At 35.2% G+C, this 23,232-nt stretch overlaps 1 protein-coding gene across 3 annotated transcripts in view; it reads right to left on the bottom strand.

Annotated features, from left to right (window-relative positions):
* The window catches only part of DPYD (dihydropyrimidine dehydrogenase), a 788,803-nt gene that overhangs the window by 365,764 nt on the left and 399,807 nt on the right, over positions 1–23,232 (bottom strand). For all 3 annotated transcript variants that reach the window (XM_026497557.4, XM_057310448.1, XM_048220250.2), the window contains exon 13: positions 3,339–3,554. In XM_026497557.4, coding sequence (XP_026353342.2) covers positions 3,339–3,554 — 216 coding nt within the window. The remainder of the gene's footprint in view (positions 1–3,338; positions 3,555–23,232) is intronic.

The raw sequence follows: 23,232 nt of genomic DNA, 5'->3' as shown, positions 1-23,232 counted from the left end.
GCTTAAAAATGAAGTGAATTTTTGCCTACATTTGAATTTGATTTGGAAAAATAATAAACACTTCTGAGTTTATATGTAGTGATAAAGATACATGCAACTTGCAGTTACAAATTACATATTTGTAGTATATAATATGTAGATGCCCGAGAGAACAAAATTTATGATATAATTCACAAAAATAAAATCTTTTTATCTATTCCTATCAGTATAATGTGGACATAAGTCAGGAGGTTCTTTTATGTGCAGTCTAAATAATTTTTAATATTACCAGTTAAACAGAGCATTTCCCTGGCTTGTCATGATAGCTTAGCTTTAATTAAGCTTGACATTGATTTCTCTCCCACCTTTTTTTATCTAAACATGAATGCAATATATACATATATGTAAAAATAATTTTTAACTATATTTTCAATATCATTTTATGATGATATTTTAAATATCATCTTTATAAAACATAAACAGAATCTCAAGAAAGGTAATCTCCATATTTTGGGACATTCCAGGGAAGACTGATTTGGGAAGGAAGAACATAGTTAATGAAAGCCATCTTTGATGTTATTTAACACAAAAGCAAACACATATCTTTTTATATTTGACATTAAAAATCTGATCATTTGCCTCCCTAAAGAAACCACGTACAGCTTTTATACAGACTGCACAGTAAAGAATAATAATATTTCTGTTTACTGAGATATCAACTGGCATTTCACTGTAAGTCAATGGTCTATCGTTGCTACAGCATATTAGACCTCAATCTGGCATCTACAAATGTCAAGAGTATAAAAAAAAGTATAGGATGAAAATCAAAAGCATGTTCCGAACTCCCAAAAAAATAAAAAAAAAGGGAAACAAAGTTCACCTAAACATATTTGCTGCAGAAATCAGTGCAATATTCAGCTGCCAATCTAGAAAAACAACGAGGGAGCCACCCTGTCAGTAGGACAGGATAATAAAATTTCCAGCAGATGTTCAGGCAGGGCTCTAATTTTTACTGAACTCCCTTGGTAAGCATTTAATTTCTTTATCATATGCAGGCTCGGCAAATTGTACTTCATCAAAACTGTATCTTGAAATATTAATATTTCATATGATAACAAAACTTCATAGAATAACCTTTGTCATATTAAGAGCATCCAAATTTCAAATGTCAAGATTCTGAATTTTAATACATTTTAAGTAGATTCTTGAATTGGCATAATAAATTATAATAAGGCTAATCTAAATTGGTATGCTATAATGTCACACAAATGTATAGTACATACAATATTTTAATAGATGTCTTTAGTAAGAGGCTGTGGGGAAAACGTGTTTCTACCTACTGAGTTGTATGCTACAACATTTCATCAGTCAGAAAGCACAGACGCTCATAAGACAATTTCACATTCACAACAGGTTTAATCACTAATTAGGGACAATATAAGAAAACAAAACAAAAACCCTAGATCTCTACGAAGCAAACTGACTACTTTGCAAAACCATGTATGGGAAACAATTGCTTTTGAAAATGGCATTATATAAGCCTAAGGTGGCATCGTTATTTATGTCATTATAATCTGCAAAAATACATTTAAAATAGTCTTTGTACAACTATTGTGCTCTACGCACCATCAAAGCAAGTAACAGAGGGCTTCCTAAAGCCCCCAACATTATGTTTTATATGCCAAATTTAATTTGCATTTATTCCTTACTCTCCCTTTGAACCATCATCACAGACTTGTGAATTGATAGATTAAATTCAAATTGGAGGTTTAGAAGGAAGTTAGCTTCCACATTTATTTCTGCTGGTGATCCTAATAAAGGCAACTGCTCCTAGGTTACTGAAAGAGACAGCATCACAAATCAATGCATGTCACCAACAGAGTAAAGACAGATGTCTCTGATTAATCAGAATTCAATTTTTTGCAAGCAAACAGCAAATTCAAAGCAAACACTTTTTTCCCTACAGTTCTTCACTTGTACCTGATTAGCCAACTATTTCTGTTTACATATAAAATTTTTAAAACAGTGTAACTAATGTAGTCATTAAATGGTATCAGAGACTCAGTTTTTCTCAACGGATTAAACATTTGATTACAGCTTCTGAGTTATTCTTAAAGGATGAATTGAAACAAAGACAAATATACTATCAATATGCTACAAAGCTGTAAACAATTGATTAATGATATTCTAAAGCTAAATCCAGTAAGTTCTGGTTATTTTTACACTTTACTTAACCAAAGTATTTCTAAACATTCAGCCAATTTATTTGAAAAAGAACCTCCCGTTAGTTATTTAAACCAAAAAACATTTATGAAATTTTTTATGCCCTGGTTTTTCTAACTTTTGAGGATTCTCTAGATTTTCTTCATCACACTTAAACATAGCATCTTGTAAAGCTGTCAGAATAAGACAGCTGTAATGTTTTAGCCATACTAATGCCAGCTATTGATCCTAGTAAGAGGAGAAAGAAGGAGAGAATGTGCTTAATGGGGCATATTTGTTCTCTATTATTCTCTTTGCCTACGGATAAGGCTGATTTAAATAATGATACACTTTTCTCAGTCACTAGATTCACACATTCTTATACATTAATTATTACTAACTACCAGTTAGTAGTAAATACATTGATAGATTTAGCATTTAACATTTTATCAATAAAGGATCTAAGAATGTTAAATTCTGCTGTGCTTTTCTAATTCAAAACCATATAAGAATGCAACCTTCTATTGTATAATTCATACTACTTTAAAAACATGAATTTATATGCTTTGCATACTTCAAAGAATTAATCTCAACCGTAATATGTACTTTATTTTCTACTAAGTATGTCCACTTATGGTGTGAGTATAAAGTCATAATGCCAAATTAAATTCAGGTATATGTACTTTGAAAAAAGTGACTGTATTTAAAATTTCAAGAAGAATCTTATTACCAGCACAAATGAGGTACACAGAGTGATATTTTTTGACATGAACTGGGTCCCAGGATTACGTCCAAACCAAATACATAGTCTAACTTTGAGTTCAGGCATATGTCCTCATTCACACACATCCAGAAATCACAAAATAATTAATGCCAAAATAAGAATTCATGAGTTTGTGATTATTACATGAAATAGCCACTTTTGTATTATACATATATTTTGATGCTTCCCAGACAAAACAAAATGGGAAACACACGCCCTTCCATGGGACAGAAAGATCGGAAAGAAAATAAAAACTAACTTGTACTAATAGGTCTTGTCCAGGAGTTGAGTTACTATTATTTCTTGGTCAGGAAAATCTTACCATTATAATATTTATGCTCTAATTAAAGTACATGATAGACATTTAAACATGACTTCAAAAATATTTTCTTACCTTATCAAGAGAGAAAGTTTTGGTCAGGGCAAAACCCCATCCAGCTTCAAAAGCTCTTCGAATCATTGATGTACTGGTAGCTGGAGTTGCACTAGCAAGACCAAAAGGATTTATAAACTTCAGTCCAGCCATTTCCACACTAATGTCCACCAGATCAATGGGAGTGTAAAAGAGGGGCAGTTCAGGCTTGGCAGAAACCGAAGCTCCATATTGTGACTGCAAAAAACAAACAGTCAATAATTGTTCTTGCATCAGATCTGATCTTCCCATATAATCTTTTACAAAAATCACTCCAACACAGCACTCGAATAAATATAGATTACGTTGGTCTGTTTACAATGATGAAAACTGGCAAAAAAAAAGTCAGCAGTGAACCAAATTCACATAATATCATCTTTTCCTGATTTAGAAGGCATTATAGAGAGTATTACCAGAAATAAAATCAATTAAATAAACGAAAAACTCTATTGAAAACATAAAGAGATTCAAAAGGGAAAAATTTCAGAATTTATCTCCCTGGTCCTATAAACCAGCCTTTTTGTACTTAATTTGTGGAAATGTCTTTAGTGCTCAGAGATACGGGCAACAGCAAGTCAGGAGGCCTAAATTCAATTTCCAGTAGTCTCACTTCTGTTTATGAGATTTTAGGAAAGCCACCTAATATGTCCATGTCTTTTTCTCCTCTACCGTTTTCAGTAGAGCAGCAGGAATGCTGGTTGCCTAATTTCCTACCTCACAGGGGTACTGGAAAAGGCAGCAGATCATAAGCCACAGGAAGACAAATAATTTGGAAAGTGGGGACTGTACTCATGTGCAAGAGGAGAGTTTCTTTTTTCAGAACCCAAGCTGGTACCAAAACAGTTAATGTCAGGAAACCTTCAACTGGTTCTCAAAACTGGAAAATTACCTTTGTTAAAGGAACGCTGTGATAACGTTACCTTGCATTCTGAAAACACTTAATGCAAAGTGCATGGCACACAGAAGAGCGTAGGCACTTGCTAAATGTTGTCTCTTCCTCACTGGGGAGGTTATTAAAGATCTCATCATGCCTTTGGTTTATAAAGTATCTCTGTCTCTTTCCTTTTCCCCCTCCTTCCTTTTCTTTCTGTTTATCTCTGAAAGACAAATAATACTGGCAAATATAAAAAAAAGGATGAATTTTCTAAGCCAAACTGAATGGATTGGGCTAGTTAATTCCAAAGTAAGAACTCCTTTCCCTTGTGAACCATCACTCAAAGGAAAAGTTGTTTGAGCATAACTTTAATTTTACAGGAGTGTGTCTTATGTAGATAAAAATTGCCATGACTTGCATACAAATTATTTCTGGACCTCCACCATTTATAATGCAAAGTAAAGTTCACTTAATATGTAAAAAGGCATAAAACTTGTCAATTGAAAGAGTAATGTGTCTCCTGCATCTACAAAGAGGTGCCTGATCACATCAAAGCTTCAACTATGGCAGGCATCTTCTGCCAGGAATATTCTGGGTTTCAAGGTACATTTCTGAATATCGGTCAGTCCTTTTGTGAATATAATTTCTCCTGTCCTCATGTGGAATTGTAATACTATTAACAAGATTAGCAAAGACAAAAGGTATAATGTTTAATACAGGGAATATGTTAATTTGATCTCTGTGTGTGTGTGTGTGTGTGTGTGTGTGTGTGTGGTGTGTCTATGTGAATTTGTACAGGGGATACAAGAGGGGAAAAACATCTTTGATGTGATTTTCTCAGCTATGTAATCATAGTTTAAATTGCATCAGGCAAATTTAGGTTAGACTAAGGAAGACTTTCCGGACACCATGGACTGGTCAACACTGGGAAAAATCTCGATGTACTTTTCCTATCTGAGGAATCTTAGAAATTTCAGGCAAGTTTGTGTCTGATGCTAGTAGCAGAAATGCATATGATTCCATATTCTTATTTAGATGAATGACACTACTAGTTTCCTTCTCTTTTTAAGGTTTTGCACTGGAATATCTAATCTCCTCAATCTTACAGATGAATTTGTTTATTATAATCACAGCTATATGGCGTCAGGCAACAGCCCACGGAGGCAGATACAGATGCATAGTTCCACTTGCATGTCTTAATTTATGTAGTTTAAAATAAATAAGGCATTGCCCTGAAATCCTTAAGACAGTTGCTGCCTTAATACTAAAAAGGGAATGATGTAGACAAACTTCCCAAGATTTTCCTTAAGCTTCAAAACAAAAATATAAAACAAACAAACCAAAGCAAACAACAAAAAATAAGCAGACACATAAAACTCTTTCAAATGAGAAGTATAGCGTCTTATAAAATAGGCATTTTTTATCGACAAAAATACTACTGATATGTATGCATATATGATGTAATCTAAAATCTTTACTTGTAATTGGCAGTTGTTTTTCATATTGCACATGCGGGGTTTTTGTTTTGTCTTTGAGACTTTTCACCACAGTGTGGTGCTACAGCAACCCAGTCTGTCCCACCTCATAATTTACTCATGCCCAATGTATGCTTCCTTTTCTGAAGTTTAAAAGCCTGTTCCCCTCTGTACCCTTCCTCAGACAACGTAAGCATTTCAAATTTCAGCTCTCACCATGAAGCTAATTCCTCCTAAATCCCATTCATAACCTTCAAACTCAGATTTCCAAGAGACTTCAAGACTTTTGGATATGGATATTTTGCTGTTACTTCAAACTCAACTGCTTCAAATTCTATCTCATATTCTCTTCTAAAGAATATGTTATCCAGATTTTCAACTTCAGACAATACTATTTTTCCAGTCATCCAATAGTGTTAGTAAATAACAGTTGTCATTAACAGCCTAGATTATGTTAACTATACTGGAATTAAAATAAAAAAAAAACTTAATTTAAAAAAAGAAAGAAACAACTTAGATGTTGAGCAATGAAGATTAGTTCACCAATAATACTACTGTAAAAAGGAATGTTATATTGGCATCAGACTGATGCAGAAACTGATACAAGAAAAAAAAGTACTGACTTGAAAGAGTGTTTATCCTGTATAAGTGAAAAACTGGTGGGTTAACATTATATGTAAGTCCAAAAGTTTTCAGTAAAAAATAAGGAAACAAATAAATATTCAATATATATATTTATTATAATAGTATATGTTATTTTGTGTATTGCCATATGTCACTCTGTTTACTAATCTATCATAAAGAGTAAATATCAATATGTTAACTAGTGTTATCTGAACCGGGTGGGGTTGGGATGGCATTTAATTTTTAAATTTTTGCTCATTTTATCTTTAATACTTTCAATACTGAACATAAATTAATTTATATGAAACAAGTAGAATTAAAGGTATACTAAAACAATTTTCTAAAAGAATCAATGAAAAACCAGTAAGTGAAGATCGAGGTAAATAGATGACTTGTTAGCTTCCTCCACAGATTGTCCCAAATCAATCCTTTTAGCTATATTTAATATTATACATAAACTTAACAACATTTAGAACTAGAACAATCAAAGAGATGACCAACCTTAAAAGCTTTATTTTATAAAGAGAAAACTAAAGGTAAAGGAGGTTAAGTGAGTACCTATAAGTTTATTCAGCTAGGGGCAGAGCCAGAATAAAGTGTGTATTTTTCTATTTTGTTGGTTGATTTTCCTTCTACCACCTTAAGCCATCTCTCAGAAATCAAATGTTTCAGTCATTCTTCCTCAAAAATACTGTGTGCCATCCTGCCTCTGCACCCTTTCCCATTCCATCTCTCTCTTCTCCACCTATATAAAATTTCCCAAGCTGAAGCACTTCCTGACCACTGTAGATAAATAATTTTATCTGGACTACTCCTAAGGCATAAAAAAAATAACATTATTTCAATTTTTTAGTTACACTGAAAATATTTGGTTATATGTTTAATCACTAAAATGCTAAAACTTATCCACATATTCAGGAAATCGAATTCAAATTTCTTTTCATGGCATATACTGATTGCTTCCATAATGTAATGCCCATGAACTCAGACACAATTCTTAACATTCATACAAAATTATTTTTGCTCATGTATTTATTGAGAGCTTGACGTTATAGAGATGAACAGAACAGACAGGTCTCTGGAGCTCATGAACAGAAGAATGCAAATAAAGCTACCAACCAACCAATACAGAATTAAAACCACAGATAGTTCATCACACTGCTACATGTCTCCATGCATTACTTCATGTATTTCCACCGTATTTCCACCGACCTAACATATAATCCAGGTCTTTCTTCACCCATCAAATGACTATTCATTTTTCCAAACTCAGATCATTCATGCCAGTATATGCTTCCTGGGGCATTTACTTAATGTATTCCATATCCATGTCTAATATATCATACTGTCATCTCTGCTCTGCTGCAATTTAAAATATGCCTGTACCTCAGTAGTCATCATACTGGGCTGTACATGCTAATTTTCTCTTCAAACAGAACACAAGCTCCTTGAGGGCAGTGATCATATCTTATTCAAATCAGTATCTCCATTAGAATTAGAAATATATGTAATATACATAATTGTATTATATACTATATATATATATATATATATATATATATATATATATATATATATATATAATACTCTTAAAGGCAATTCTGCCCCCTTAGAGACAAAGGTAAATAAAATTGCCTTTCCACATGGCAACCCTCAGATATGTTTTAAAGAACTATCATATTCTTTCCAAATCTCCTTTTCCCCCAGGCTAAGCATTTATAGCTTCATAATTACTTTTCATACACAGTGCTTTTCGACATTTTCATTGTCCTTTGTTGGATATCTCATTTATCTTTTATGTTCTGAAATTGAGAACTGTGCTAACATAGATGAAAGGGTTAAATACAAAAACCTGAATTTATGTGATTTCCTCTTTCCTTTCTCTTTCTAAATCAGGAACTGCCTTATAATCTGGACATTACCACGATTTCTTTGGTTGTTCAAAACATACCTAAAGGAAACACACACACACAAAAAACCCCAAAAAACAAAAACCAAAAAACCAAAAAACCCTATAGAATCAAAAGAGGCTAAAGTGATAAATAATTGAGAGGAGGACAGAGGGGGGAGGAAAAGTTAGAGATTAAGGAAAAGTGATATGTGGAGCAGATTTTTAGAGTATAAAGGTAATAAGTGATATTTCTTCTATAGAAGCCATCGTCAGACATTAAGAGACACTGCAAATGAGAGGGATGTCTAAAGATGACTTTTTAGAAAGTTTGCTTTTTCCCTCTCAGAATTTTTTAAGGGGAGACTGAGTGAAGATTTTAGTCACTTAAAATTCCATGTAAAAAAATTATCTGCAGGACATGCATAAACCATGAGAGGTCCCAAATTTATATGGGTTACACTTAAATTTTCTCATTTCATTTCCACCTACAAAATCCTTCAAGGCTCTTCACTACCTCCAGAAGATAGCACCAGCTCCTTAGCATTATGTAAGCCTGGGTGTGATCTGGGCTCTTCCCCACTCCCCACACTTTCTAATCTCCTTTTTCACCCTTTCTAATCTCATCTACTACCACTCCCTCACAATATTTTATGCTTTCATTTATTAAACTACTTATAATTTCTCAAACAAAACAATATCATTAATGTACCTATGCATTTTGAGTCCCCCCCCACCCCCCGCCCAAATGTCCATTTCTGTCTGGCTTTTCTGCTTTGAAAATCCCAACCAATCTTCCAAGACTCAGTCCTGTTGTCATCTTGACCACGAAACTTACCTGCCTATCCACAAGCAAAGTTTTTCCCTTATCATACTCTGCACTTATTTGTTTCCATGTATGTGTCTCCTACCTAATTTAATTGAAGCGCCTAGCATAAGACTTGGCAGAAAGATGCTCAAAGTATTAGTTGAATATGTCAGATTAGTGACCTTTACTTAATCTCTTTTTTACATCAGTCCCCAGTAAGATGATAATCACTTTACATGAAATCATCATCAAATGCATTCCAGATATATATTCCATTATTCTATGATTCTAATCTAGACTAACATTCAACTGTTACCATTGGAAGACTGCTGAGTTTAGCAAAAGCACTAAAAAGAATTATTTAATGCAATCGTAAATAACTATTCTGGACAATTAAGTTACAAGGTAAATGTATGCATTCTATATCAGGACAAACTGACAAACATTTACTGACCTCACAATTTTGCCAGGAACCAGTTCAAAATGAAACATTTTTCTGCCCCACATGATTTTTAATTTCTGGCTTAGAATGGATTTGTTTGATTGCAAGCAATAGAAACTAGCCGAAGCGGCTGTTAAGAGCGAGGGTACAGAAGCATCTCATGAAACGCGGTAATGCAGCTAAGCCTCTAGGAAAGGCTGGGGATCCTCATGGGAAGTAATATGATCTGTCCTTCTCTCTCTCTACTCCTCTATGTGCTTCTAGTTTATTCTTCTGTCTCTGCCAATGGCTTCCTCTGATTCTTTATGCAGAATGGTTGCGATTCTATAGGGCCAGCTCAGTCCTTTTTAACTCTACCTATTAAAAACAATTGAAGAGTTTTAAAAATCCTGATGTCCTGGTCAGACAGACTCCACACCACATCAGAATGGCATGGAGTAGAGCTCAAGCATTAGTAGTTTTTGAATACTCTCCGAGGAATTGAACTGTGCAGCCAAGGCTGAGAATCACTTCTTTAGCCATGTCAATGCCCCCCCCAATTCCTAAATCTCAAGTGAGAAATTCAAGTTTGGCCATGATCACATTATATGTTCACGTTATTAAAATAAACGGCTACCAGGGGCCTGTTCAAGAGAATAAAGTATTATTATAAGATGCACAGATACTCTAAAAAGTTCCCATATGGGGACTTCTATCTGCTTATACAGTAACAATTCTGACAGCCATCATTACATTGTCCAAATATCGAGGCCTAGCACACTTAATTTATTCTCACTAAGATACTTGTGCACTAGTAAAGAATACTTATGTCAGACCCAGCGAGAAGTGTTTTGTACTTACTCTCTCCTTATGATCACAGCTCTTCAAATTAGACATTATTCTCCTACTGAAAATGAGGGAAGTGAGGCTCAAAGAAAATAAGCAACTTTTGCAAGGATAGGAAGCCAATAAGTAATAGAGCGAGACTTGAATTCAAAGCTTACACAGCCTACATTACATCAAGCTGCTCTTATTTACATAAATGATATTCTTCTAAAGTATTAATGTCCTCAAAATTGGAAACTGATCTGAAAATTATTCATGATGGTTTGATTGAACACACACAACATATGTACACACATACAAAAATCTACTGTCAAAAATAAAAAGTATAGGGGCGCCTGGGTGGCACAGCGGTTAAGCGTCTGCCTTCGGCTCAGGGCGTGATCCTGGCGATCTGGGATTGAGCCCCACATCAGGCTCCTCCGCTAGGAGCCTGCTTCTTCCTCTCCCACTCCCCCTGCTTGTGTTCCCTCTCTCGCTGGCGGTCTCTATCTCTGTCAAATAAATAAATAAAATCTTTTAAAAAAATAAAATAAAAATAAAAAGTATATTCCATTCAGATAGTGATAAGATAATCAAGTATAATGCCTTTCATTTCAGAATGAAAATAAAAACAAATACAATCTTAAACTATAATGGCCTATTATTTTATTATTACATTATTACTCTCTATCACTGGTATTCTCCTACTATACCTGGCTGGGTCATAGAATTATACACAGAGAAATTTGCATGTATAATGATTATGTTGTTGAGGAAAAGCAAATCACATCATAATTATGTATCCCAATTGCATTTTTCCCTAATTTATTTTACTAGAATGAAAATTAAAAAAAAAAAAACACTGTTAAAAGCAAGACTATTGGTAGTGTTATATTTGATTGAAGAAGAGAAAATAACTACCACTACGTTCCTTCCAATTTAAAATCATCAGCTTTCACTTACTCATTTTATTTATATTTCATTGTGATGTAACTACAATGGTCCCTATCTTGGGGTACAGCTGCTCTAGAAGCATCCATTCTGAGATTATTTTAAGGCAAAGAATAAATAACATCGTATAGCTACTTAGGACTAGATTAATTCAGAGGCTGGATTTATGCATTAATTAACTCCAGGTCAGTTACTTTGCCCTTTGAAGAAATATCTATTGAGGGGAAAAACTGGCAAAGCAGAAATTAATTTGGATTAGCTGCTTCCATGGTGGAAAGGCCTAGGTAGAGTGATTACAATTATGACATAAAATCAGATTTCATTTCTCATTTTGAGAAATTACTATTTGTAATGAAAATTTTAGAAAAGATATGAGGCTACAGAAAAGTTTCTAAAAAATAATGATCCCATTTTATTCACTTCTTTAAAGGATTATATTCACATTGCTCTTAATAAGATATTTGTAACCTGAGTGCAGAATTAGGCTACAAAATTAAACATTAACTCAAATCCATGTGATCTTTTTCTTCATCTAAACTTGACCTCCACCCCCAACTACCAGCTCTTAAGCAACTTAAGGTAGTATCATGCAAAAATTCCTCCTCTTCAGCAAAAAAACGATTCCTCCCCCAGTTTTCCCCATTTACTTTATGACACTACCATTCATTTAGCTTAAGCCAAAAAGCTGTGTATTATTCCTGATACTTCTTTTCTTTCATTCCCCATTTTTCTTCTACCAGCAAATCTAATGACTCTATCTTCAAAATACATGAATCCACATACTTCTATCTATACTCATTGCCATAATTATCTCTTACTGGGATTATTTCTTACTGTTTTTTCCATTTTCCTTGCCTTCTACTAGAGTCTACTCTTTACTTTGCACCAGAGCCTTTTAAAAACACAAATTTGATTGTTTAAAACTTTTCATTCATTTCTCATTGCATTTTGTTAATATTCAAACTCCTATGCCTCTCATGAACTGGTCCTGTCCCCCTATCCAAATTGACCTATTATGCCACTATCTATGTTAATAAACCTATCAGTCACATATGACTTCCACTAAACTCTATCTTTCCCTGGGTGTTTGCAATTGCTATTCCCTCTTCCTGGCATGCTCTTTTTTTTAATCCTTGTTTCCATTTAAACTTTACTCCCACTGCCAGTTACCAGCTCTTTTAGCAATTGCTATGGACTGAACTGAACTGTATTCCCCCAGAATTCATATGTTGAAGTCCTAACACCAAAGTGATATTCTTTTGAGATTGGGCTTTGAAGAGTAACTTAAAGTTAGATGAGGTCATGGAGGTAAGGCCCTCATGATGGGATTAGCAGCTCTATAAGAAGAGACACATGTGAGGACACAGTGAGAAGGCAGCCATCTACAGCTAGGAGAACTCTCACCAGAACCTAACCATGCTGGTACCTGATCTCAGACTTGCAGCCTCTCGAATTGGGAGAATATAAATTTTGAGTGCGTAAACCACCTAGTTTATGGTATCTTGTTATGGCAACCCGAGCTGAATAATACAGCAACCTAGGGTAGAATCACCATAAGCCAAGTGAACTTGCAAAATGTGCTTCCTAAAGCTCATGTGTCCCATGATCTAAAATGCTTGCTAGCCATTTTTGATCTTTTCCACAATACTTACGAAGTGCTTACTCTATGGTAGGCATTGTGACCAGGTGCTAAAAACATAGCAGTAAATAAAGTACATTTTCTGATCTAATGGATTTTCCATTACAGGGTGATGATGAGAGAAGGAACAAAAACACAGATGTGTGTGTGTGTGTGTGTGTGTGTGTGTGTGTAATGTTGTGATTTGTAATTAGAAAAATATATTTGGTCTTCATCGTATTTCTAGCTCCTAAAACCCTCAGAATTTCCTGAGTGATGAGAACAATGAAGGTGTCTTTTTTATGGTAATGGATGAAAGCACCTAAGGATGGGGGCTCGTTGTCAGGAGAAAACACCACAGGGTTGGCAGGTTGGAACTTTCTGTCCCATCCTCTTGATCCCGACCTCCTGGGGCTGGAGGTTGAATCAAGATTTAATTAATAGTGATTATGTAATAAAGCCTCCATAAAAAAACAAAAGGACAGGGTTCTGAGAGCCTCCAGGTTGGCATACAGGTGGAGATCGGGGAGAGAGGTGCACCTGGGGAGGGCAGGGAAGCTCTGCACCCTTTCTCCATACTTGCCCTGCACATCTCTTCCACCCAGCGGCTCCTGAATTACATCCTTTTATAATAAACCAGTGAGCTAGTAAGTACAATGTTTCTCTGAGTTCTGCGAGCCACTCTAGCAAATATTAAACCCAAAGAGGCAGTCACAGGAACCTCTGATCTATAGCCAGTTGGTCAGAAGTACAGGTACCAACCTGGACTTAAGATTGGCATCCTGAGTTGGACGGGGTCATTGAAACCTCCAATCTACAGCTCATTGGTAAAAAAAAAAAAAAAAAAAAAAAAAAAAAAAAAAACCAGAGGTGGTAACCTGGGCTTGTGACTGGCATGTGAAGTGGCAGGGGAGGGGAGAAGGAGGGACAGTCTGGCATAACTGTGCTTACTTGTGGGATTTGATGCTATTTCAAGGTAGATAGTGTTGGAACTGAGTTAAATTACAGAATATCCAATTTGTGTTCCAAGTATTGCTTTGCAGCAGGGGGATCCCCTACCCCCTCATAACCATACACTGCAATTGTGTCCAGGAACCCAAAATAGTGTGTTTTCAAGTGGCTTCTCCTCAGAAACAGAATGCAGAGTACATGTGGGTTAGGCAGTAGTGGGCTAGGGGCAGGGTACGTTTTCATTTGGTGCCCACGGAGGCTTCTTTAATAAAGTAACATCTGAGCAGATGTGAGAAGGAGGTGAGCAGAGTCATGTATATACCAACAGTTCTGGTATACTCTCTGACTCTGAAATGAATGGTTCAATTTATCAATTGAGCTACTGCAATAACATTGGTTTCTTTTACCTTCTACTAATTATAATTTCATTCATTAAGAAAATAGCACACAGACTATTACACAGAGGCCCTAAGTCATAAACCCCAAGGGGTTTGGTGAAAGGATAAACTAGTGAATTAACTTTGAGAAGTGGTTTGTAAGTTAGCTGAGGACCCCACCCCCCACAAAAATAATAAATAACATGTTGACAAATTTTCAAAAGTGTCAATCAGTAAGGTAACAATTGCCATATTCGCAGGCCCAGTGGCATAGGTGGTGACACTGCCGACAAGATGTCAATGACTAGTGTAAGAAAAGCCTGGTGACCAGCACAGGGTGGTGCCTGACAGCAAATCCATGCAGCACAAAGACTCAGCATGATCAAGGTGAGAGTGATGAAGGTAAATAAAAGAAGCTGACATTTAAGAAAGGTGACAACAGCAATGTTAAATATTAAGACTTGGAATAAAAAGCTCAAAATTGTAAGTCAACAACCTACCAGGCAATACCTGCTTTTCTGTTAACCTATTAACCCTTGTATTTCTGGGAGGACAAGTCGCTGAAATAGGCTAAGGTGGGGATGGGATGCAGGGACAAACTAATACGGTCGCTCAGATATTACTTCTGGACCCGAGACAGGTCAGTCAGACCACTTTGAAACTCATTTGTCCCACCTTTAAAATACCTCTTGTAAAGAATGGTGGCGAGGATCACAGGGGAAAAATCGTAATGCACTGGTATGCTCATTTCTACTCTTCTGTTTCCATGATAACTGTACACCACCGCCTATCTGAGCAGTCTAAGTAGTTATTTGTCATCAATGAGCCGCGTGAATTTGTATGGTCTGCTTTGTGTGCCCCATAATCTAAAAGATTTCCTCAGCACATTCAGTTTTTCAGTCATAGTTATCAAGTGGCTGCCATAGGGTAGGCATTTTATTGGTCAACCAGCTACTATCAGGTAGGCATTGTTCTAGGCACTGAGGATACCAGAGAACGAAACTGACAAAGAATCACCTTGAAGGCTACATTCCCATGGGATGTTGTCTGGCATACAGTGACCATGCAGTGCATGACAAGGGATCCAAAAATGAAGATCATTCTGAGGACCAGTTCATGGATTATCAAAGTCCAGTGCCATTGTTCTCATCCTGTCTCTGGCACAGAGTTCTCTGATGACTGGCAGAGACTTACTTATGTGTTCTGCCTTCCATATGCTCGACTGAAGCTTACCCAAAGGACACGGGGAAGACAGGGCACGATGATTATTGAGAACAGTAGGGCTGAGAATGAAAAAACCTGGGTTCTAGCCCCAGCAGGCCATACTATCAACACCTTGACAAAGGCATTACATTTCTCCCGTTCTTTTCTACAGATGCTATTGCTGTCTTTATCTCTTTGGGGATCTTTAATATTTTAAATCCGTTTCAGATAGTTCTATTATGGTTCTTTTCTTCTGAGTGAATTTTCCTATGAGTTGAGTTGACTCTTTTAAAATCTGTTCCTCACCTATCTGACCCATATGTTAAGTGGTTGAGTCAAATATTTCCAGGGCCATAGCCATCTCAACAAAATTTAGCATACGTTTTCTAATTTGTAAAATGGGGAAAAAAATAGTTACTCTGGCAGGCATAATTTTGAGTATGATGTGAATGTTAAGCCTCTAAAAAGATAATCAACATATAACAGCTATTTGATAAATTAGATTCTTTATTTTTAACATATAATTTGGGTTTCAGGAGCATAAAATACTATAATCTCATATTTTTTATGGATAAAGATAGTGAGGCTCAAGATAACACATCTGAGATTTTAAACATTTTTAAGTCCTTGAGCTGAGAATTCCACCTCTGTGACTACATTGTGCTGTCTCAGAGCCGTAAGTGAGATAACCAAAAGGCAATGCGACATTCCCAAAGGTCCAAAGGCAGAACTAATGAGTAATTAAGTCAGGATTTGAACCCAGGTCTCCTGGCCTTTAGGCTTTCATTATACCACCTGTATCTAGATATTTTCAATTTAATCCTTCACAACTTAGTATAAGACTCAACTTTACTAAATCACTGAATGTAGAGGAACAAAGTTCTGATTAAAATTTTTGCATTTAAATTTCCACCAGCAAGCTAAACATTCTTGGTGCTTCGTTCTACTGCGATATTTTCATGAGTGCCACACAGCCCCAGGCATCAAGGTGTTGATTTGGCATGGAATTCGTGACACCTATAGCCCATTTGGACCAATTGACCTCACAGTGGCTAATTTCTTTCATACTCCCTCAGCACCTACTGAGGTCAGGTTCAGTATGGCATGGATCAGATTTTTCAGTTATTTTTTTAACCATTCTAATCTTGAGTTATCTACCTGAAGTAGCAATCTACTGCTATATTGGTAAGGATATATTCTGCCTTTATGGAGACAATTTCATTTTAAATTACTTTTCAGGTCAAACGCTGCCATTTAATAAAGGTTTGGAACCCTATATAAAGTCAATAAAAGGCATTAAAATCACTTATTAGTCATGGTATTTTCTTTCCCTATCACCAACTAGATAGTTTCGTTTTCATAGCTCCATTGGATATAGGCTCATTCCTATTTTTTCCTTGATTTCCTTTTACAACATATAGATGCTATAAAAAGTAAATCCCCGTTCATACACAAAAAGCTACACATTTTTACAAACAGAAATTTTAATAGAAAAAAAGTCAAGCTTCTGATCCTTAATAATTATTTTGAAATATTTATCTAGGGAATTCATAAAAAATTAATATGGCGGAACCATCAAAAAGGCAAACTCTATAGACAGTCTATAGGGCTTATTGTATGCTTATTTATAAACACTTGAAACGGACTTCATTTTTCAATGACTCTAAGCAAATTTAACTTCACCACTTCTCACTGGAGGGGATAAAAATGAGATCACATGCACTTTTGATTCTAGTTCAGTCTAAAGGCACAGTTTACCAATGAGAAATCAGGCTGAAGTCATTTCAATACCGTGATCCTGACCAAGTGGAAAAACTTAGCATGGAAACAGCATTTAGCCATGACATACTTCAATATTATTTTTTGGAGTCTATCACTATCTCAAACTGAATCCATTATGATTTAAAACTGTCTTTTTATTGATATTCATTGTTTTTCAACCTGACAGTGGCCAATGATTCATATCAATCTTCTTTTAACATAGGAATTAAAGAGTTTGCAATATATCTTAAACTGAAGGACACTTTTTCAATAGGTCTCAAGATTTTAATACAGTTGTCATTTGAAAAGTCTTACCTCCTCTCAGTTGGAGAGGGATTTAGAAAAGAAGAAGCCAGCTCTGTCGATAAGATTGTTTTTATCTGAAGCAGTGAAGGATTCAAAAATTAGTATGACATATCGATGATGCCTCTTTTTTTTTTTTTAAGGCATTTTTATTCTCTAAGTGCAGGAACACTGCAGTTGGTTGTCAATCATTAAACCACAAAATGAAGTCCTTTGCCTGGCAAGGAGATCTGCAACTATACCAATACTGGTAAACTAACCACCAAATTATAGCCTTTTCTCTTGCCTCACCCAGATTTCACAGGGGCTGCACACCCAAATAAATGCCTCTTGGCTACCCATTCATCTAACAGCTGGAAAGATGACACTTGACATTTGGAAACTTTCCTGTGAAGATTGCTGCAAGGCTTTCCCATTAGCTTCCTGGTGAGACTGTAAGGTCGAATAAGCTGCCTCAAAACCTGCAAAGGGTAACGGAAATGCTCTAATATTAAGCCTGTGCAATTTAAATTTCTAATTCTCAAATCATAGTTCTTCAGATATTGTAGAAACCACTGGTATATTTCAGGGCAAAAGAATGCCTTTGAAGATGTGAAATTAACATGATATTCTAAGCAATGATAATGATAACAAGTGTCTTCAAAGTTGGCACTGAAGTTTTTCTAAGCCATGGAGATTTGGACATAGATAAGTTCCTCCAAGTTTGTTTTCTAAAATCCCAGACTGTCATATTTTTAGCAACTGCTCATCTTTGTACAGAGCAGTAATCTTTAATATGAGCCATGGTAGCTATCATTCTTTAGATTTTATTTTCACATAAAAATTATCAGAGATAGCTTTAAAATCCTTACAATCCAACAATGTGGGTTCTTTTTGAAAATCAGTGAGCCTGCTATAAAATAAAAATGTAAATATTCCATTATGAAGAAAATGCTGTGATCTTATAAATCTTTCAAGTATAAACATATGCCTTTGTCCTCTTTAGAAAGGTAATTCCTTTAAAAGAGATCCCAAAAAGTTTTAATAACCTGACTGTTCACTAAAGATATTAGAAAGACAAAATCCCTCACATAATCTCCAACCCTAAAAGTGGCAGAAGGTGAAAGATTTCATTTATTGATATGAATGCACATAATTCAATTAACTTTATAGCAATGATCCTTTCTCACTGTGCTCAGTTTTTAATTCCCCATCTTCAAAGTGTCCTTAACAATTTTCTATTCTTGTTTGTTAACTCAGTATTTCTCATGTGAAAGATTGACAAGAATGAATAGGCCTCTAAATGTTCAGTCATATGTCCAAATGTAGATAAAATTAATAATATGATTAAAAGGGAAAAGGAAACATTTTAAAAATATATGCAGAAGGGCACTGAAGAAACAGGAGACATGAATGATGTCACTTTCAATCTCGAATTAATCACCATCTGGGACTGAAATAACTTTTTAGAAGTCAATTTAGTGATGCTGAATTGTACCTCATTAGCAACAATGACAGATAGGGATTCCTATGGGTGTACATCTCACTGCCTCAAATCACAAACCAACACAAGGGCAAGCCTAGCCACCCTAAGCCATTGCATCAACAAATCCACCAAAAGAAGTCTCAGCTCCAAAAAATGGAATACTTAGCTATGATTGAACTCCTCCTTTCTCCTCAAACTAAAATCACAACTACCATCTTTGCTCACTCACTCAATGGTGAGACTATGGCATGAATCTCTCTCTCCTCTAGGTACTGAAATCACAAATTCATTTCACATAGCCTATTGAACTGCCATCAGATGATAATGACTTTCTGTCACTCTTGACCTGGGGCAGATTTGAACTAGTGACCAAGAGGTTAAAGGCTCTGTATCTCATTACCAATCCCCCGAGATACCTAGTTCCCTCAACAACTACGGATTCTTTAGAGCTGCAATCAAACCTAAGGAAAACACACAAAAACCTCAAGTAGGAGAAGAGTAGGTCATCAATGCAAGGAATTTATAATAGTTTTGAAGAACTTTACAAACATCTATTTCAAAACGGACCCATATACAATATACAACTGAGTAGAACCACATTAACTGTTAGAGAACTTCACTATAATGTTCATGAAAATTTCATATACGCTTCACTGTACAGCTGGAAAACACCATAGAAAGAGAAAACTTAAAAGACACCTGTGCTCTGGGATCCTATACAGTTAAGAAAAACATTTTAGGGGGCGCCTGGGTGGCACAGCGGTTAAGCGTCTGCCTTCGGCTCAGGGCGTGATCCCGGTGTTACGGGATCGAGCCCCATGTCAGGCTCCTCCACTATGAGCCTGCTTCTTCCTCTCCCACTCCCCCTGCTTGTGTTCCCTCTCTCGCTGGCTGTCTCTATCTCTGTCAAATAAATAAATAAAAACTCTTAAAAAAAAAAAAAAAAGAAAGAAAAACATTTTAGACCCGGTGTGATGCCAGAATATTTATGTGTGTCTCTCGTGTATATGTTCAAAGATAATTCCGTCACAAGAATTAGTTTCAAGGGGGATTGACAAGTTGGAAAGAATAACACAGATTCATAAAGAAAATAATCAAAACAGTATCAGGCATCTTAATGTGGATACTTATTATAGGAATAGAGCATGTTTAATAAAGGATAAAGTTTGAGGAAGAAACAAAAAGAATATCCTTTGGGAAGATGCACACAGGCAAACTCACATATATAATAGAACCACTAGAAACCAAAAATGAAAAAAAAAAAATAACGTTTTGTTGTTGCTAAAAGCTGATCTCAAGTGGTGGCAGCGAATAAACAGTACTGTGTAACCATTCAACTTCAATTCAGTGACTCCCAAAATCACTTGTAAACACAGCAACAAAACTTATTTTTTAAAAATATGTTTAACGTCCCAATGCCTCCTTTCTTATCCTCTGCAGTTTCTCATAGTTTTTGAATTTCACAGAAAGAATTCTACCTGAAAGAAAAGAGGTCTTCTTTTCATTTCTTGTCCATATTTATATAATTTTTTCCTTTATTTGAATTTCAATCCCTTACCTATTCTTTTCATATTTATCTTTCTACTAATAACCCTTGTCTTTTGTCACTCAATATTGATCTTTATACCACTGAAACTGCTTCTCCTGCAGCAACACCTAAGTTTACTCGATCCCTTCCACTACTAGTAATAAATACTGGGCTGTTTTAATGTTGCATCTAAAAGATAGTAAATTTAAAATAGAACTCTGAATCACAAAATAATTACATGGAGGACTGCTCTAATAATGTAATCAAATCCATAGGTTTTGAGATGATAATTTTCATATTTGGACCGATTTTATTTGACAAGATGTCTCATGTTGGTAAGATCATCTTCTCAGAACGACCATGACTACTTCAGAGAAATCAAGCTTCTTTTCTAGAATTAGAATTTAGAAGCACTTAGCCTGCATTCTATTTACAAGTTTGCTCTAAGTGGAGGATGTAGCCTGGTGAGATAACATATAGGCTTTTTCCTCTACTTTTTTGTGACAAAATGTGTTTATATGTTAATACTAAAACAAAGTAAGTGCCCAATTTTCTAAATAATTGTATTTTGGTAAATTACTGACATTTTTGTCGATTAATAATACCATTTTGTAAATACATTTTGTATTAAGACTTGCCTTTGGTAAAGAAGGATCTTAGGCATCATACGGTTTCCCTTAACAAGTTGGTTGCACCTAACAGACTCACTGGACTAATTTCTTCTCTCCCGTTCTTCTGTGAGACACAAAGGAGGGACAAGGAGTGCTGAATCTCTGCAATGAGGAGGGTACCTGTGTGTCTATGAACTTTCTACTCCCCCACTTCAGTTGTGTGCTTATTGAATCAGTTGTATGTTCCTTACCCGGTTTGTGTTGGTTTTAAATGTAAATTAAAATTATATAAATAGAAGAGCTATATGAATGTGAAAAGAAAGGGGGTTGAGTCTGTGAAAACTAAGTTGAATATTCATTTTTGAAAGCCATGATAAAGGTGAGTTGCTAAAAAAGAAGTTGCTATCAAATTAGATGCAGGTTAAACAAATGAAATGACCGACGGAGCAACCATACAAAAATCCAGGAATTGCTTTGTGTTTCTTGAAGGTATGGCTCGACTTTAAAAAAACAAAACCAGAAGTTGTAGGCAGTATATTATAAACAAGTTTACACGAGAAACATGATAGAACTCTAACCATAAGATTAAAAAGAACTTGATTCTGCTTTTTTTTTTTTTTGAAAAACGAAAAGGAGAAAATATCTATGTGTTTTAAAATAAAATGACAGGCTTAACATATGTGTATATCCTTTTTATAATTCCCCATTTTAACTTTTTCAGATTAATCAACTAATTACTGATTTTTTTCTCCTAGACGAAGAGAACTTTTTCATATTCCTCTGTTTTTTAAATGAATGTTCTGGATTTAACCAATTTATTGTTAATAAATTTCTGGATTTACCTATATAATTAAAGTGCCTCATCTTTATCCTCAATTAACAATTAAATTTAGGTCTTTAATTATATTAATTGAGCTAATTATCCCTCTATTTTATTTCCCCAGAAGTTAGGAGATGTGGACTAATCTTAGAACTTTTCTAGTCAGTTAATCATTCTGGTTAAGGTATATTTTTAAACAGAACTAAGTTATACATAAGCTACAGCCTCCAATCACAATCTTCTTCTCTATAGTTTCAACTATAGAGGAACTCTCAGGCACACTCCTAATGCATTATTTTATTTTTAAATTTTAACACATATTGTAGGGGAAGATGTCTAGGACTGCAGATGATTAGCAAGAGCAAGAATTCAGAGTTGAAAAGTATCAGAAAAGTAGTTCAATCCAGGGGGAAATATATATGTTCAATGGCTTCATTACTAAGACAATACTTAAACTAGAATAGGTTTCTTTATCTATTGAGACTTTATTTTTAAAAGCTACAAAATAAAGATAATGATACTCATGGGGGTGCCTGGGTGGCTCAGTCAGTTAAACCTGCAATTCTTGATTTCAGCTTAGGTCATTATCTCAGGGTTGAGATCCAGCCCCACACTAGGCTCCAAGCTCAAGTCTGCTTGAGATTCATTCTCTCTCTCTCTCTCTCTCTACCCCCTTTCTGCCCCCCTCCACTCGCACTCTCTCTCCCTCTCTCTCTTTCTCACCCTCTTAAATAAATAAATAAAACCTTTAAAGAAATAAAAATATAAAGATAATGATACCCATTGTAACCAAAACATACACAATGTATATTAGAGGCTAAACAAATCGTAGCTATTATTACAATGACAGTAAATAGAACAGGTATGTTCCAAGGAGGGTAAAATTCAGGGAGCACTTCTTTCATGAGTCTTCTCCAATAATTCTAGTCAACACTGATCTCTGCTCTTAGACTACTGTAGTATTTATTGGTTGTAGTAAAATTAGTTGTCGATTTTATTATGTGTCTATTCTCTATTTCACATGGGTAATCCTTGCATTCACACATTGCTAAAAGCACCTTTTGAAGAAAGGTTGATGGGTTTATGTGGTTAATTTCTTTTTTTCCTAGTACAGAACTTTTTATCTATCTGTCCACATACATGTACACATGCATATAGACACATACACACAGACACACACATGCACACTGGCTAAATAAATATATCCACTGGAAAGATGCAAGTGAAAGTGCAATAAATTTTAAAATCAATAGAATTTTTTTTGTTGTTTAGCTACAGTCATTCTTGCAGTTACATACTCTTTCTTAGAGTACACTGTCAAAATTATTTTAGATATTCAGTAATTCTTATTCAAGCAGAAGAAAAAAATTCAA

Source organism: Ursus arctos, unplaced genomic scaffold, assembly GCF_023065955.2.
Source record: "Ursus arctos isolate Adak ecotype North America unplaced genomic scaffold, UrsArc2.0 scaffold_12, whole genome shotgun sequence".
NCBI classification, from domain to species: domain Eukaryota; kingdom Metazoa; phylum Chordata; class Mammalia; order Carnivora; family Ursidae; genus Ursus; species Ursus arctos.
The sequence above is the reverse complement of the archived record's forward strand: the minus strand, read 5'-3'. Positions and strand labels throughout refer to the sequence as shown.